The sequence below is a fragment of the Bufo gargarizans genome, chromosome 7 (genome assembly GCF_014858855.1).
Source record: "Bufo gargarizans isolate SCDJY-AF-19 chromosome 7, ASM1485885v1, whole genome shotgun sequence".
Lineage (NCBI taxonomy): Eukaryota > Metazoa > Chordata > Amphibia > Anura > Bufonidae > Bufo > Bufo gargarizans.
Genome location: NC_058086.1, coordinates 199,077,420 through 199,093,178, shown reverse-complemented (window position 1 = coordinate 199,093,178; position 15,759 = coordinate 199,077,420). Strand labels below are relative to the sequence as shown.

The following is a 15,759-nucleotide window of genomic DNA, read 5'->3' as shown; positions in this document are numbered from 1 at the left end:
AGCAGTGTATAATGTGATAGAAAAATGAATCCAGCCAGCAAAGGAAGCAATATGGACAATAACAATACATTAGTAAGTGGCTTGTATCAACTTTCTCTACATGATAAATGCTACTTACTGAAGTGAGCCATCCCCTTTAAGAGACAAACTGTAAGGTGAAGTGGACAAACTAGACCAATTACTCCCAAAAGTTAAATGGCAAATGTACTGATCCCCTAGGGGACAAAGGGGTAAAACTTAAAAATAAATGAGCGCTAACATAAGGAGCCTCTAGAACAAACAAACAAAATACACCCCATAAGGGCCTAAACAAGACATACACAGTATGGTGACCGAAAAAGAGAAATATGGAAAAACAGGAACGTTCTCACCCATATATGCAGTAAAACTGGATGTTGAAGTCTCTTCCGTATTGCGGATGTCAGACGGTAGACATTGTTGATGTGTCACCATACCGAATCATAATCGTCACCACAGCATAGACAGGAATTGGGAGCAGCATGCCCTAGAATACACTACTAGAGGGGCAGGGGCTGTAACACCCTACCTGTCTATACGAGGTACTTGCCCCGCAAGGAGCGTACCTGTCCGGATACCTATCCCTATGTGGGGCGGAATCCCTAGTACACCCTATTCAGGTAACTCCCAGGGGAGATGTACACATGTAATAACAAGCAATGGATGGGGCTTGTATTACAAAAACAACAAATAGTAAGGGGGAATGAGTACAAGCTAATGGTTAAGGATATTCCAGAAAAACAGGGGGTTGGTCAGTCGGACTCGAACCACCTAGAATGAATAACCCAAATAGCTAGATTGCAGGCGCACCGGTGGGTGATGCCTGCCAGAGTCCAGGTGTGACCCTAGGATACGTGCTATCCAAATTGGCCATCAGCAAGGAGTGCCTACCTGTCAGAGACTTTTAAAAGTAACAAGTCGCGCGCCAGTGTTCCCGATCCGCCCTACTTCCGGTCACGTGACGCCGGATACAGGAAGTCACGTGACCAGTGGAACGCACGGAAGTAGGCCGGCGCACCGGCGACGCACCCCAGAGCCCGCAATGCCAAGGTATGATGACGCAAATCACGTGGCGTGCCAATCACGTGGCGTGCCACGCCACATGGTCGGACCAAGCAGGCCCTGGAGGGCCACACCCCTAGCAGGGACGGTTACATGTATAATCAGGAGGCGCGACGATGTACTTAGCAACTAGGGTGGATTTGATTTAAATCAAACCGATTTAAATCACTAGTTAGTAAGGCTTGATTTAAAATCATAGTTTTTTACATAAAGATTCATATATGGACAATTTTTCTGTTGTACTTAGGAAGGATAAAAATGTGTTTCTCTGGTCATCTTCATCACAGCACATCTCATGATGTTGTCTCATTCGGGCCACCAGGCCTTGCATTTCTTTGTTGCAGTGTATGCATTTTGCACGCATGCCTGCCTTACTGATAGGTAAAGGAACTTCATTAAAATATTGCCAAACTGGGTCTCTTTTACGGCCTGCTGCCATTATAGTTTTTTCCCTCCAAGGAAAGAATGTGATAAACCTTAGGTCATACACACAAAAAGATCCAAAGACTTGTCTGTGAAGGTTCTCATTTATCCAGGTCATGGTATATCTGTAAAGAATAAATCAAGGCAACTGGACGTACTGTAGATTTCTTGAAAACGCTTCACTCGTTCTTCCAACGAGCTTTCTCAATTCTGAGTGACTACAAAAATTCTGGGAATAAATATGTAACTGAATCAATATCTGGTAATTATACCCAGCATTGGGTCAAAGGTGTTGATTCATTATCCTAATTGGAGTCAGTAGGCGATAAAGACTTCCCAGAAAAAGGGGTCAAGAATTTTGAAGAATTCAAATATAACAACTAAAATTCAGTTATTCAGCTCATTTAAGCCCATAGGGGCCATAGTTTTTAGATAATAAATCCAACGGGTCTCGCGCTGAAGAATCGTGCGGTCCCAATACGGTAATTATGGATGTGATTAGCCACAGGTGTGTCTTTGGCCTCAGATATAGCATTTAGACGTTGCCCAATTCTTCAGCCAAACTCGCGGATGGTCTTGCCCACATATCCTCTGCCACATTCACAGGTCAGAAGATATATCACTCCGCGCGTTCGACAGTTAATGAAATGGTGAATAGAGTACTCTTTGCCTGTGACTGTACTGCTGAAAACCTTCCTAGTTTTCATATAGGTGCAGGAGATACAACCACTGCACCTATAGCAGCCTTTCACATTAGATTTTAACCATGTGGAACCGGATGGGGAAGGGGGTATAAACTCACTGGAAACCAGCCTGTCACGGAGACTACGGCCACGACGATAAGTGAGGTGTGGTTATTCACCCACCACCTCTCTGAAGTCGGGGTCCAGCAAGAGAATACCCCAATTTTTGGGGAAAATCTCTCCGATTTCATGTGACGCCCTATCATAAGTGGTAATTGGACGGATAAGTTTTGAGGTCTGCAATGAACTCAGTTTAGGGGTTAAAAGAGTCGTTCTATGTACATGAAGTGCAGACCTAAACGCTCTCCTCAGAACTTTGTCTGGATATCCCCGCTGGCAAAACCTAACACGTAGGTCAGCCGCCTGCCTAATAAACTCACGTTTAGTGGAACAGTTCCTCCTGAGATGGAGGTACTGTCCATTAGGGATTCCTCGCTTAAGCGGGAGAGGATGACTACTCTCCCACCTGAGTAAGGTATTAGTGGATGTTGGTTTTCTGTATACAGAAGTCTCAAGTTCACCAGTATCTGTCTTGGAAACAAGGACATCAAGAAAGGGCAGCCATTTACCATCCACCTCACAGGTAAAGTGCATACCAATGCTATTGTCATTGAGCATCTCAACCAATGAACGGAACGAAGATACGCTTCCGCTCCATATGATGAATATGTCATCAATGTACCGCGCCCCCAAGCCTACCTGGTCCATAAGTACAGACCAGTCCTCCCTGAAAACCAAGGTCTCTTCGCACCAGCCCAGGAACAAATTAGCATACGATGGGGAACATTAACTCCCCATTGCTGTGCCCCTGAGCTAGTGGTAGATCCTCCCATTAAAAGAGAACACATTACTGGTCAGAGTGAATTCCAATAGGGAGAGGACAAACAAGCTGTGGGCGCGGTACTGACATTCACGGGTGCTCAACAAGTGTTCAACTGCCCTAATACCCAAGGTGTGGGGAATGCTGGAATACAAAGCTTCCACATCGATGCTAGCTAGCATACTCGCCTCCTCGATGTGGATCCCTTCTAACTGTTTCAACAGATGCGTGGTGTCTCGGGTATAAGAGGGAAGCGCAGTGACGAAGGGCGCCAAAACCCGGTCCACATAAATCCCCACATTTTGGCAGAGGCTGCCCACCCCCGACACAATGGGACGCCCCTTAAGAGGGTGCGTCCCCTTGTGTAACTTTGGAAGACAATAAAAGTTTGCCAAACGGGGGATGAGTAGGTAGCATAAATTTGTATACATTATACGTGATGTAGGATCGGGAACACTGGCGCGCGACTTGCTACTTTTAAAAGGCGCTGACAGGTAGGCACTCCTTGCTGACAGCCAATTTTGATAGCACGTATCCTAGGGTCACACCTGGACTCTGGCAGGCATTACCCACTGGTGCACCTGCAATCTAGCTATTTGGGTTATTTATTCTAGGTGGTTCGAGTCCGACTGACCAACCCCCTGTTTTTCTGGAATATCCTTAACCATTAGCTTGTACTCATTCCCCCTTACTATTTGTTGTTTTTGTAACACAAGCCCCATCCATTGCTTGTTATTACATATGTACATCTCCCCTGATTAGTTCGCTGAATGAAACGTGACACGTCGGGAGTTACCTGAATAGGGTGCACTAGGGATTCCGCCCCACATAGGGATAGGTATCCGGACGGGGACGCTCCTTGCGGGGCAAGTACCTCGTATAGACAGGTAGGGTGTTACAGCCCCTGCCCCTCTAGTAGGGTATTCTAGGGTCTGCTGCTCCCGATTCCTGTCTATGCTGTGGTGACGATTATGATTCGGTATGGTGACACATCAACAATGTCTACCGTCTGACATCCGCAATACGGAAGAGAATTCAACATCCAGTTTTACTGCATATATGGGTGAGAACGTTCCTGTTTTTTTCCATATTTCTCTTTTTCAGTCACCATACTGTGTATGTCTTGTTTAGGCCCTTATGGGCTGTCTTTTGTTTGTTTGTTCTAGAGGCTCCTTCTGTTAGCGCTCATTTATTTTAGGAATATTAATAATAAATGTTAAGACATCCCCTTTAATCAAGACAGAACAACTGGAACTTTAATAAAAAGAAAGACACTACAGAAACTATACTAACCTGGCAGAAGGGATAAGGTTTAGGACACCATTGAGAACATAGGTGAAACATGCATGTTTCTGTTCTACTAATGTTACCAGGGCGTCACAACAGGCTGTCCTCACTACAACATTGTCACAGCAGCACTTCTCCCAGAGGACATTCAGGGATGGAGTCTGGAAGAAGGGATTTCAAGAAAGAAAAGGTATAAACAATTCCAGGTTGTAGACTTATAACGCATTATTAGAGCATCTATCGTCACAGTACAAAGAAGAATCAACATCCTATATTCTGGTATAACATACATGTAAACACAAGGGCTGATTAACTTTGCAGCATGGATCCAGAGGTACAGCAAGTATTGCAGTGCGCAGTGTGAGAATTCTGCTGGCTGCTACCGGAAACAGTCAACAGCCTGTGAACAGGCTTTATTGCTTTCATCAGATTCAGTGCTATTTTCAGACCTTGGTCAACGTTGTCTGCAAAAGTATTATTTGAGAAAGGAATATTTGGGAATGACAAAAAAAATAAAAAAAAGAAGGTGTATGCAAGGATGTTTCTTTCTGGTGCCCAAAAAATTAAAACATTACAATGACAGAGGGTTTTTTCACAACTGATGGAAAACATCGGTTGACAACTAATGCATTTTTTCAGGATCAGTAAAAATACTCCTCCAAAATGGTAAGAGGAGTATTTTTATTCTTCCATAAAAAATGCAGTTCGACTTCTGGTCACAGTTTATCCTTTCCTTGTGCAATGACCTCAGCAAAGATCACAGAGCATGCCTAGAAAACTCCTTGTCTATTGTATATATGGCCCAAAGTGGCTGCTGTAAAGCATATTCCTAAATGCTGTTAAGAACAGCCCAGGGAAGATCGCAGCCCCATAATCATGTTTAAAACTTAGAATAAGAAAATCTGCTACCAGAAAATAAAAGCAGGCTAGAAACATAAAGAATAGGTTTTGCTATCTGGTTTTAATTGCCAGAAAAAAAATTCTGTCACATTCCCTTTAATCTTCTTAACTGTTTTGCCCAAGCTCAGTTCGGGCTGTGGGAAAAGTACTTAACTGTTCTTTAGCTGCTCATAGCTCCTGACTGGTAGCAGCTACAGACATGGAACTGGTCTTGTTTGAAAGCTGGTATTCCAGGCATTAGCACGATGACAGCATTAGCCCAACAGAAACAGGAGATATCACTGTTAAAAAGCGAGTGTCAAACAGTGATATCTTCCCATGTACTGAGGATAATGCTATAATTTTGGTATTGTTTGAAAGCTTGGAATGTCAGCTTTCAAATAATACAAAGCCTTTAGCGGGCTTCCGATCCGTGCCTCCATTCGACAAAAGATATAACAAGTCCTATGATGTCTGAACACTACAGTCACAAAAAAAAAATAAAAATAATGAAATTGTCACAATCACCAACACCCAGGCTGTACCGGTGCACTAAATAAAGCATTTAAAATACCACCGCAGGTATAAGGACCTTACTGCATTTTGAAAATACACATAGAAGTTATAAAGGGTGGATTTATTAAGCCCTGCACTCAAGAATTCTGTCGGCAAAAGTTGTGAAAATATAACTTAAAAAAATAAATAAATGAAAAACTGGAGTAGCATTTCTAGACTAAAGTATACATTTACAGATACCTCAAATTTATAAAACATGTGTTGGATCATTTTGGTGCTAAATACTCACAGTCGCAAAGAAAACTTACTTCAAATATTACCCTCATGATAAATGCCCCCCTAGGCTTTAAACATAACAGGGCTTGCCTGCCCTCCATATATTATTACGCTTGGCTGAAAATAACCAGATCTTGTGCTCTAAATGCATTAAACAATTTGGGTTTATAAGCATTGTGTAAGTCTTCTACAGTAAACGCTTTTTTATTGTATCTGGAAGCCAAGCTCATATTTCATCCTCAGACAGAAAGACGCTGGTAATTTTCTCTAGTCATGCCATCACTGCAGAGATGCACTATACTTAAGCCATTTCTGCTTTGTTCTATTAGAACGTGATATTTGGCTTCAGTTTTCTAAGTGGGTTCTCTTTCACAGAAATAATAGATTTATTAAAACTGGTGTAAAGGAAAACTGGGGAGACTTTCATTTTTCAGAGCTGCTTTGGAAAATGAAAGTTGGAATCTGATTGTCTGCTATGGGCAACTAAGCCAGTTTTCATTTACATTAGTTTTGATAAATCTCCCCCCAGATCTGCCACGTCATCTCTACTATCCCTATACCAATCAAACACTATTAATAAAATACAGTACATGCTTTTAAAAATAGAAGTGTTCATAGTTTAAATTTATTCTGAGGTAGGACAACAGCCTCAAAAATACAACCAACATCATTACAGGGGTTCTGCACTTTCATTTAACTGATGATCTATCCTCTGGATAGATCATCAGCTTCTGATCAGCAGGGGTCCGACACTGGGACCCCCGCCGATCAGCTGTTTGAGAAGGCAGCGGCACTCCAGCAGCGCCGCGGCCTTCTGACTGTTTACCGCCGGGCCGGCCGCCCGCCCACTGACGTCACGACTAGTATCAACTAGCGTGGGCGGGGCTAAGCTCTTTTCACTTGAATGGAGCTTAGCCGTGCCCACGCTAGTTGATACTAGTCGTGACGTCAGTGGGCGGGCGGCCCGGCGGTAAATAGAGAGAGCGCCGCTGCCGCTGCCTTCTCAAACAGCTGATCGGCGGGGGTCCCGGGTGTCGGACCCTGCCGATCAGAAGCTGAAAGTGCAGAACCCCTTTAAGTTCTGTCTTCAGAAGAACAAGGAATCCTGGAAGTGATGATATGGCTGCCACAGAGCCCTAATCTCATCATCATCCAATCTGTCTGGGATTACATGAAGACAGAAGGATTTGAGCAAGCCTACACCTACATAGGATCTGTGATTAGTTCTGCCTGCCAAGTTCCATCAAAATCTGTGTGCAGGTGTACCTAGAAGAACTGCTAATGTATAGAAGGCAAAAGGTCGTCGTGGGTTTAGATTTCTCTTTTGTTCATTCACTTTATATTTTGCTACTTAGTAAAATTAAACTATGAAGATCTCTTCACATCAAGTGATACGGATTGTGTCAGGATTCGTTCAGGGAAAAGTGATGTTTTGCATGTAAGTTCAATCAGTTTTGTCTGTGATTGAGTTCAATGTTTCCGTTTTTTCCATCCAGGTTGCATCCGGATTACATGCGTGTGAAAAAAACATCTACAGGAGAAACTTGAAAAATTAGAATATTGTACAAAAGACCATTTATTTTTGTAATGCAAATTAAAAGGAATTGCATAAATGCAGCTTAAAATTTGAATATTATGAAAAGGTTCAATATTCTAGGCTCAAAGTGTCAAACTCTCAGGGCCGTCTTTAACAAGGGGCAAAAGGGGCAGCTGCCCGGGGCCCAGTTGCTCCTGTGGGGCCCAAGACAGCTGCCTCTTGAGCCCTGCTGGCCACTGCCCCGGGTGTCAGGCTGCCAGCTACACAGGGGAGTGCTGCCATTGCAGCTGTGATTCTCTTAGGAATAAGGACCGTAGATGATAGTGGCAAACATCGCCACTTATCGAATGTCTTTTCTTCCAAGGAACTGTTTGTCCCAAGACGAGAGAAGGAAAGACTGCAATATTCTTGTGTATTTACCGAGGGTATTGTCGATGTTAGAAGGCCAAGCAATCGCATGATCTCCCTTATCAAGGCAGTCTTCTGTCACCGCCAGACATCTGAGAAGCTCTGACAGACGTTCTTCAGAACCTCCTGCTTGAGGTTCTTTTGTTTTGCTTTCGTTTTGTCATCTCATTAGCCTCTCTCAGCTGTCATGTAGTTGCACTGATTGCATCCCTTTAAATCCATTCCCATACTGCATCACTTTGCGGTTTATACAACTTCCTGGAGTGTGTACATGCTGGATGCTACAACTGATCCTTCTACAGATAAGTCTGTTCATTGATTTGCGTTTTCCTGTTTGCTTGATCCTAGGTGACCCGACTCCCTCCGTATTAAGTGTAGGGAGCCGGTGGTCGTGTCCCCTCACTATTATAGGGTGTTCAGGTGTCATACAGTCGAGGCACGAGGGCATGCAATTTTCTATCATAGAGATCTTTGCATGGGCTGACAAGACGGAGAGTTTCAGGGCTTAAATAGGGGTCACCCTTTTGTTCCTTAGTTTCGGATCAAGCCAGTCGGATCCTTATTTGTAACTTCTTGTTTTCTGTTACACCATCCGTGACATCTTCTTGGAACAAAATGTTGTCACTGAGTTTACCAATGCCTCCTGTTTATTTTGGGGAAGAAAAAATGATAGACGGCGAGAGTCCAGGAGAATTCCCAAAAAGATTTTTGTTGACTGGGAACTAGACTCGATTTGTCGGGATTGATTATGCAGCCAGGCGAGGATAGAGTCTCCACCATTTTGATGAACTAAGAGGTGTTGAGCTGAGTCTGCGGCAATCAGATCGTCCAGATAAGGGATCACAAGAATCCCCTCCAGATTTAAAAAAAATAAAAAATAATAAATGATTTTTGTAAAAATTTGAGGTGCATTGGAGAGGCCGAACGGTGAAGCCTGATATTGGAAATGGCATAGCTCGCCCTTCATGTAAATGGCGAGCCTCAAGAATTTCTAACTCTCCCTGTGAATTGGGGCATGCTAACAGGCGTATGCCTGGCTGAGAAGATTTATTGTAGATGTTATTAACTCCATCTTGAACTTTTTGTAGTGTTCTGAATTTCTGTAGTGTTCTGCATTGAGGCATCTGCAGATATGCGTGGAACATCTCCAGCATCAGCAGAGGACATATTGTAGCCAGTAGAGAAGACTACGCCTTCCTGAAACTGCAGTTTCCATTTTACGCTTGGATGTCAGGTGCACAATATGCGCTTCCACTGGCTGCACTAAACTACCTTTGGCTAGCCGACGCACGCTCCCACGTGACTTCAGCCGGCTACTGGAAGTGCATCACTCTTTGGCGGAAGTGGCAGGGTGCAGTGTGATTGGAATCCTCAAATCTACCGGACGTAAGCGGCGCCGATCCCCCGTACTTGCATGGCACACAGCCCGGAATGCCTTCAGCAAAACTTACTCCAAGGGACAGAGAAGTAGAGTCCACACTCCACCTGAAGCCTCTGTCCCCTGCACAGCCCTCCCAAGAAGGGGAATAGTCAAGGGTGAGCAAAGATTTAGCCAGAGCACTGGCAGAGTCTACCAGCTGAGGGACAGGAAACAACAACAACTGAAGCAGGTAGAAGGAGGTGTCTTTTTATTGGGACTTTCGCTGCTGTTTCCTGTCCTCGGGAGGCGGGATCATCTGCCTAGCAATGCCAGTGTGGAGGCATTAGGGAAAATAATCAATATCACAATACTTTGTAATCAGTATTTGATGAGAGTGGGTCTGATTTCAGGGACCCTCAACACTCACAAAATCAGAAGGGTAGCAATGCTCCATTAGTATAATTAAAGGGAATGTGTCAGCTACAATTTTTTCTGCCAGTTTCAAACCAGATAATGATAAACATCCTTTTTTTTTCTAATCCTTAGTTTTTATCTTCTGATTGTACACAATTATAGGGGATGCCATTTTGCCTCAGCTGTTAGTATCTATCACGGTGTTCTAGTGGTGATAGATAATCAGTTCTCCCCTCTCCTGTGTTCTATCCTGCCCCTATACTATAAACCGTGATAAGCTGGGTGTTCTAGTTGATAATCAGTTCATACCCCTTTAACTTTTCCACATTTTTTCATGTTACATCCACAAACTTAAAGGGGTTCTGCAGTTTGTTTAAACTGATGACCTATCACAGGGATGTCAAACTCGTGGCCCTCCAGCTGCTGCAAAACTACAACTCCCATCATGCCTGGGCATACTACAGCTATCAGGGAATGATGGGAGTTGTAGTTTTGCAATATCTGGAGGGCCATGAGTTTGACATCCATGACCTATCCTCTCGATAGATCATCAGCATCTGATTGGCGGGGGTCACTAGGCTTGCGGTAAACAGTGAGAAGGCCGAGGTGCTACTGGAGCGCCGTTGCCTTCTCAAACAGCTGATCAGCGGGGGGGTCCCGGGTGTCGGACCCCCACCGATCAGATGCTGATGATTTATCCAAAGGCTAGATCATCAGTTTAAACAAACTGCAGAACCCCTTCAAAATAATTTTATTGGGATTTTATGTGATAGACCGACAGAAAGTAGTATGTATGTGCAAAGTAAAAAAGAAAAAAAACATTACACTTTAACTTTGGCTGTATGTTTAGGGTCATTGTCCTACTGGAAGGTGAATCTCCGTCCCAGTCTCAAGTCTTTTGCAGCCTCTACCAGGTTTTCCAGGATGGCCCTGTATTTAGCTCTATCCATCTTCCCATTAATTCTGACCAGCTTTCCTGTCCCTGCTGAAGAAAATTATCCTCACAGCATGATGCTGCCATCACCATTTTTACAGTGAGGATGGTGTGTTCAGGGTGATGTACATGGTTAGTTTTGCATCACACATAGCGTTTTGCATTTAGTGTTTCATCTGACCAGAGAACCTTCTTCCACATGTTTGCCGTCTCCCCTACATGGCTTGTGGCAAACTGCTAACGGGACTTATGGCTTTCTTCTTGATTCTCTTCCATAAAGGCCAGATTTGTGGAGTACACGACTAATAGTTGTACGTTGGACAGATTCTCCCACTTGAGCTGTGGATCTCTGAAGCTCCTCCAGAGTGACCATGGCCCTCTTGGCTGCTTCTCTAATTAGTTTTCTCCTTGCCTGGGCTGTCACTTTTAGGTGGACAGTCATGCCATGGTAGGTTTGGTGTTGTGCCATATTCCTTCAATTTTCGGATGATGAATTGAACACTGCTCTGTGAGATGTTCAGAGCTTGGGATATTTTCTTTATAACATAACCCTGCTTTACACTTCTCCACAACTTTATTCCTGACCTGTCTGGTGTGTTCCTTGGTTTTCACGATGCTGTTTGATCACTAATGTTCACTAACAAACCTCTGAGTCCTTTAACCGCCTAACGCAGGATCGCTGTCCGGAGGCGGCAGTGTCAGGCAGAGTCACGCAGGGATGAGTCATCTCGCTCACAGCCGGCCCGCGCATGCACATTGCGGGCCGGCAAAAGTTCAAGAGGGGTTGCATAATCAGCCTGCCAGCCAATGATCATCGCTGGCAGGCTGATGATTTAAAAAAAAAAGAATCACAGGCCATTTAACACCTTATATTTATAAATGTAAGGTGTTAAATGGCTGCTGTGCTCCTCTGCTGATTCTTTTCGTCGGTTGGTCTCAGCAGAGGAGCACAGTTCACAATGAGTACACAAGACACAACACTTAGCCCCCAGATCACCCTCCATCACCCCAATTTACCCCTTTATCGCCCCTGTCAATCACCAAGTGAAAGGGAAAAAAGTGATCAGTGCAAACGGTCACATTTTTTTTTTCACTGGTATTGGCCGTTAGGTTTTAGGATAGTTTAGGCCCCTTGGTTAGGTAGTTAGCAATCGGTTAGCGCCCAGCCAACCGCACTCGCTGATTAGCATATCGCTAATCAGCATTTGTACTTTTATAGTATCTGTAAGTGATCAAAACTCATCACAGTCCGATCTATAATAGTATTAGTGTCACCTTAGCTCGCCCTCCACCCAAAACGCAGTGTTTGCCCGATCAGGCCTGATCGGTCGCCCACACGTGCGTTCACCCACGCCCGCCCCGCCCCAGTGACAAAAAATGTATTTATTTTTTTATCACTGCACAATCACTTTCCAAGCGCTGCAGCGATAGAAAAAAAAAAAAATCAGTTTTGATATTTTTTATCAATCGCAGCGGCCTCCGGTACTTCGCTAGCCTCCCATTTGTAAGACAGGCTTGCTTTTTTTCTTGGGTAGTCTCACTGAATACCCCCTAAATTTAGTAGTCCAAATGTCAAACAAGGTGTATTCTTCTGAAGAGGCCTACAGGATTCTGACCCAGTCGGATGAGGAATGGGAACCCTCATCTGACAAATCTAGCAGGTCAGACTATGAACCTGTAGAAAGCAGTGGCAGTCTGACACAAAGTTCGTACGAGGAGGTTAAGGTCCCCGATAGCACCAGGCGTACCCGGCCCCGTGTTGCTACACCACAGGTTGCGCAGGATCCGCTTCAAGGGCAGCAGAGTGGGGCTGGCGCTGTCGGATTACGTGGTGAGGCATACACCAGCACCCTGGACCTAGTACCAGCACTGCCGTACAACATGGTGAAGTAGCGAGCACCAGAAGGGCAGTTGAAGCTGGTACGGTGGCACGTGCAATAGTTACCCCGTCACAGCCACCGCACAGACAGGCCCGTAAACCCCCTAGAGTCCCTGAGGTGCTGGCAAACCCTGATTGGCAGTCCCCAACTTCAGCCGCACCATTAGTTCCCTCTTTCACTGCCCAGTCTGGAGTTCGGGTTGAGACAGCTCAGATCGGTTCGGCCCTGGGATTTTTTTGAGCTGTTCTTGACTGCGGAGCTCTTGGACATAGTCGTGGCAGAAACAAATCATTATGCCACTCAATTTATAGCCGCCAACCCGGGAAGCAATTATGCCCAGCCTTTCCGGTGGAAACCTGTCCAAGTTTCCGAATTAAAAAAAATTCTGGGCCTTCTCCTCAACATGGGTCTAACCAAAAAGCATGAATTGCGGTCATATTGGTCCACGAACCCAATTCATCACATGCCCATGTTCTCTGCTGCCATGTCGAGGGCACGATTTGAGGCCATCCTGCGTTTCCTGCATTTTAGCGACAACACCACCTCCCGTCCCAGAGGCCACCCAGCTTTTGACCGGCTCCACAAAATTCGGCCCCTCATAGACCACTTCAACCAGAAATTTGCAGATTTGTATACCCCTGAGCAAAACATCTGCGTAGACGAGTCCCTTATACATTTTACCGGGCGCCTTGGCTTCAAACAATACATCCCAAGCAAGCGCGCCCGGTATGGGGTCAAATTGTATAAGCTCTGTGAAAGGGCCACAGGCTATACCCACAAATTTCGGATCTATGAGGGTAAAGATCAGACCCTGGAGCCGGTCGGTTGCCCTGACTACCTGGGGAGCAGTGGGAAGACAGTCTGGGACTTGGTGTCACCCTTATTTGGCAAAGGGTACCATCTTTATGTGGACAATTTCTACACAAGTGTGCCCCTCTTCAGGCATTTGTTCCTAGAACAGATTGGCTGCTGTGGCACCGCGCGACCTAGTCGCAGGGGCTTCCCCCAACGGCTCGTTACCACCCGTTTTGCAAGGGTCTTGTGTAATAAAGAACTGCTTGCGGTGAAATGGAGAGACAAGCGTGACGTTTACATGCTCTCCTCCATTCACGCAGACACGACAATACAAATTGAACGAGCAACCAGTGTCATTAAAAAAAAGCCCCTCTGTGTCCACGACTATAATTCGCTCATGGGAGGGGTGGACTTCAATGACCAGATGTCGGCTCCGTATTTAGTTTCCCGACGCACCAGACGCTGGTATAAGAAGGTGTCTGTATATTTAATTCAATTGGCTTCATATAATAGTTTAGTTCTCTACAGTAAGGCTGGGAAAACAGGATCCTTCCTCAAATTTCAGGAAGAGATCGAGAACCTCCTGTATCCAGGAGGTTCCGTGGCCCCATCCACCAGTGTAGTGAGCCGTCTACACAAGAGACATTTCCCCAATGTCGTTGCTGGTACCTCAACCCAACCGTTACCCCGAAAAAGATGTCGTGTCTGTAGCAGGAGTGGAATAAGACACCCGCTATTTCTGTCCTGACCACCCTGCCCTATGCTTAGGGGAGTGTTTCCGGAAGTAACACACACACAGGTACACTTAGCATAGGGATCACATCTCACAGGACAGGTACACAGGGCTATTAGGGCCCATTCACACAGAGCTGCTGCAAACCCCTCCTTTCACCTGGGACAAAGTGCATAATGTACTTCGCCACATCTTTGGGCGCTTTGCACATTGTCCCATGGGGAAGGAGAGGTTTGTCCTATAAAGGTAAAAAAAAAAAAAAAAATCACCAGTAAGCAAAAAAGTTAACGTTATGTTCAAAAAGTTAAATAAAGTTTATATGTTCTGTTCAAAAGTTATTATAAAGTTAATAAATTTATTGCGTTGCGGCCTGGTTTTTTCTTTTTTTTTTTTACCTTCCAGGTGGACCAACCAATCGACTAGCTGCAGCACTGATGTGCATTCTGACAGAAGCATTGCGCTGCTGTCAGATTACACAAAAGTCAGTGTATGCGGCGCTGCAAGACGAGATTTCTCCTGTGCAGTAAAAGATAAGTTTGCCGAGGCATATGAGCTGAGGAGGCGGCGGTGTTCATATGCTTTGGCAAACACTTTGTATATATAAAAAAAAAAAAAGAAAAGAAAATCCCGGCAATGATTTATTCATCCACATCGATTGATGTGAATGGAGAAATCGGGTTTGCCAGGGCATACGAGCTAAGTGGGTATGGATGTTGGGCGTATGCTCAATATAAGGAGAATAGCAGAAACTCCTAATGCTGGCCATAGGGGTGCACCGAAATTTCGGCGGCCGAAAATATCGGCCGAGAATGCACCTAATCTGTTTCTGCCGATATTTTTACATATCGGCCGGAAATAGCGGGGAGGGACTGGGAGGAGGAGCTGGGGGACGGTGCGTTCACTGTGCTCCGGCCCCCAGCTCCAGTAGTTATAAAATGTTGTACAATTAATAAGCATTCTATTCATGAGGCCCCCCTCTGCAGTATTACATTCAATACAGCCACATCCTACTCACAGGGCTGTGCTGGCCGGCCGGGCAGACGAGCGGCAGCGTCACGACTGACGTCACATGCCTGCGCCGCCTCCTTCATTCAGAAAGTAGGCCGGGCACATGACGTCAGTTGTGACGCTGCCGCTCCTCTGCCCGGCCGGCCAGCATTAAGATGACAGCCCTGTGAGTATGATGTGGCTGTATTGAATGTAATACTGCAGAGGGGGCCTCATGAATAGAATGCTTATTAATTGTACAACATTTTATAACTACTGGAGCTGGGGGCCGGAGAACAGTGAACGCACCGGCCCCCAGCTCCACCTCCCAGTCCCTCCCTGCTATTTTCTATTAATTGTACAATGGGGGGGGGGGCTGTGGATGGCACTGTTATGGGGTGGGGGTCTGTGGATGGCACCGTTATGGGGTGGGTGGGGGTCTGTGGATGGCACTGTTATGAGGTGGGGGGGTCTGTGGATGGCACTGTTATGAGGTGGGTGGGGGTCTGTGGATGGCACTGTTATGGGGTGGGTGGGGGTCTGTGGATGGCACTGTTATGGGGTGGGTGGGGGTCTGTGGATGGCACTGTTATGGGGTGGGTGGGGGTCTGTGGATGGCACTGTTATGGGGTGGGTGGGGGTCTGTGGATGGCACTGTTATGGGGTGGGTGGGGGTCTGTGGATGGC

General features: G+C 45.5%; 1 protein-coding gene across 1 annotated transcript in view; it reads right to left on the bottom strand.

Moving 5' to 3' along the window:
* FOCAD (focadhesin) overlaps window positions 1-15,759 on the bottom strand; it is a 226,511-nt gene that overhangs the window by 185,603 nt on the left and 25,149 nt on the right. Inside the window, 1 exon segment of the mRNA XM_044300978.1 lies at window positions 4,360-4,514. Coding sequence (XP_044156913.1) covers window positions 4,360-4,514 — 155 coding nt within the window.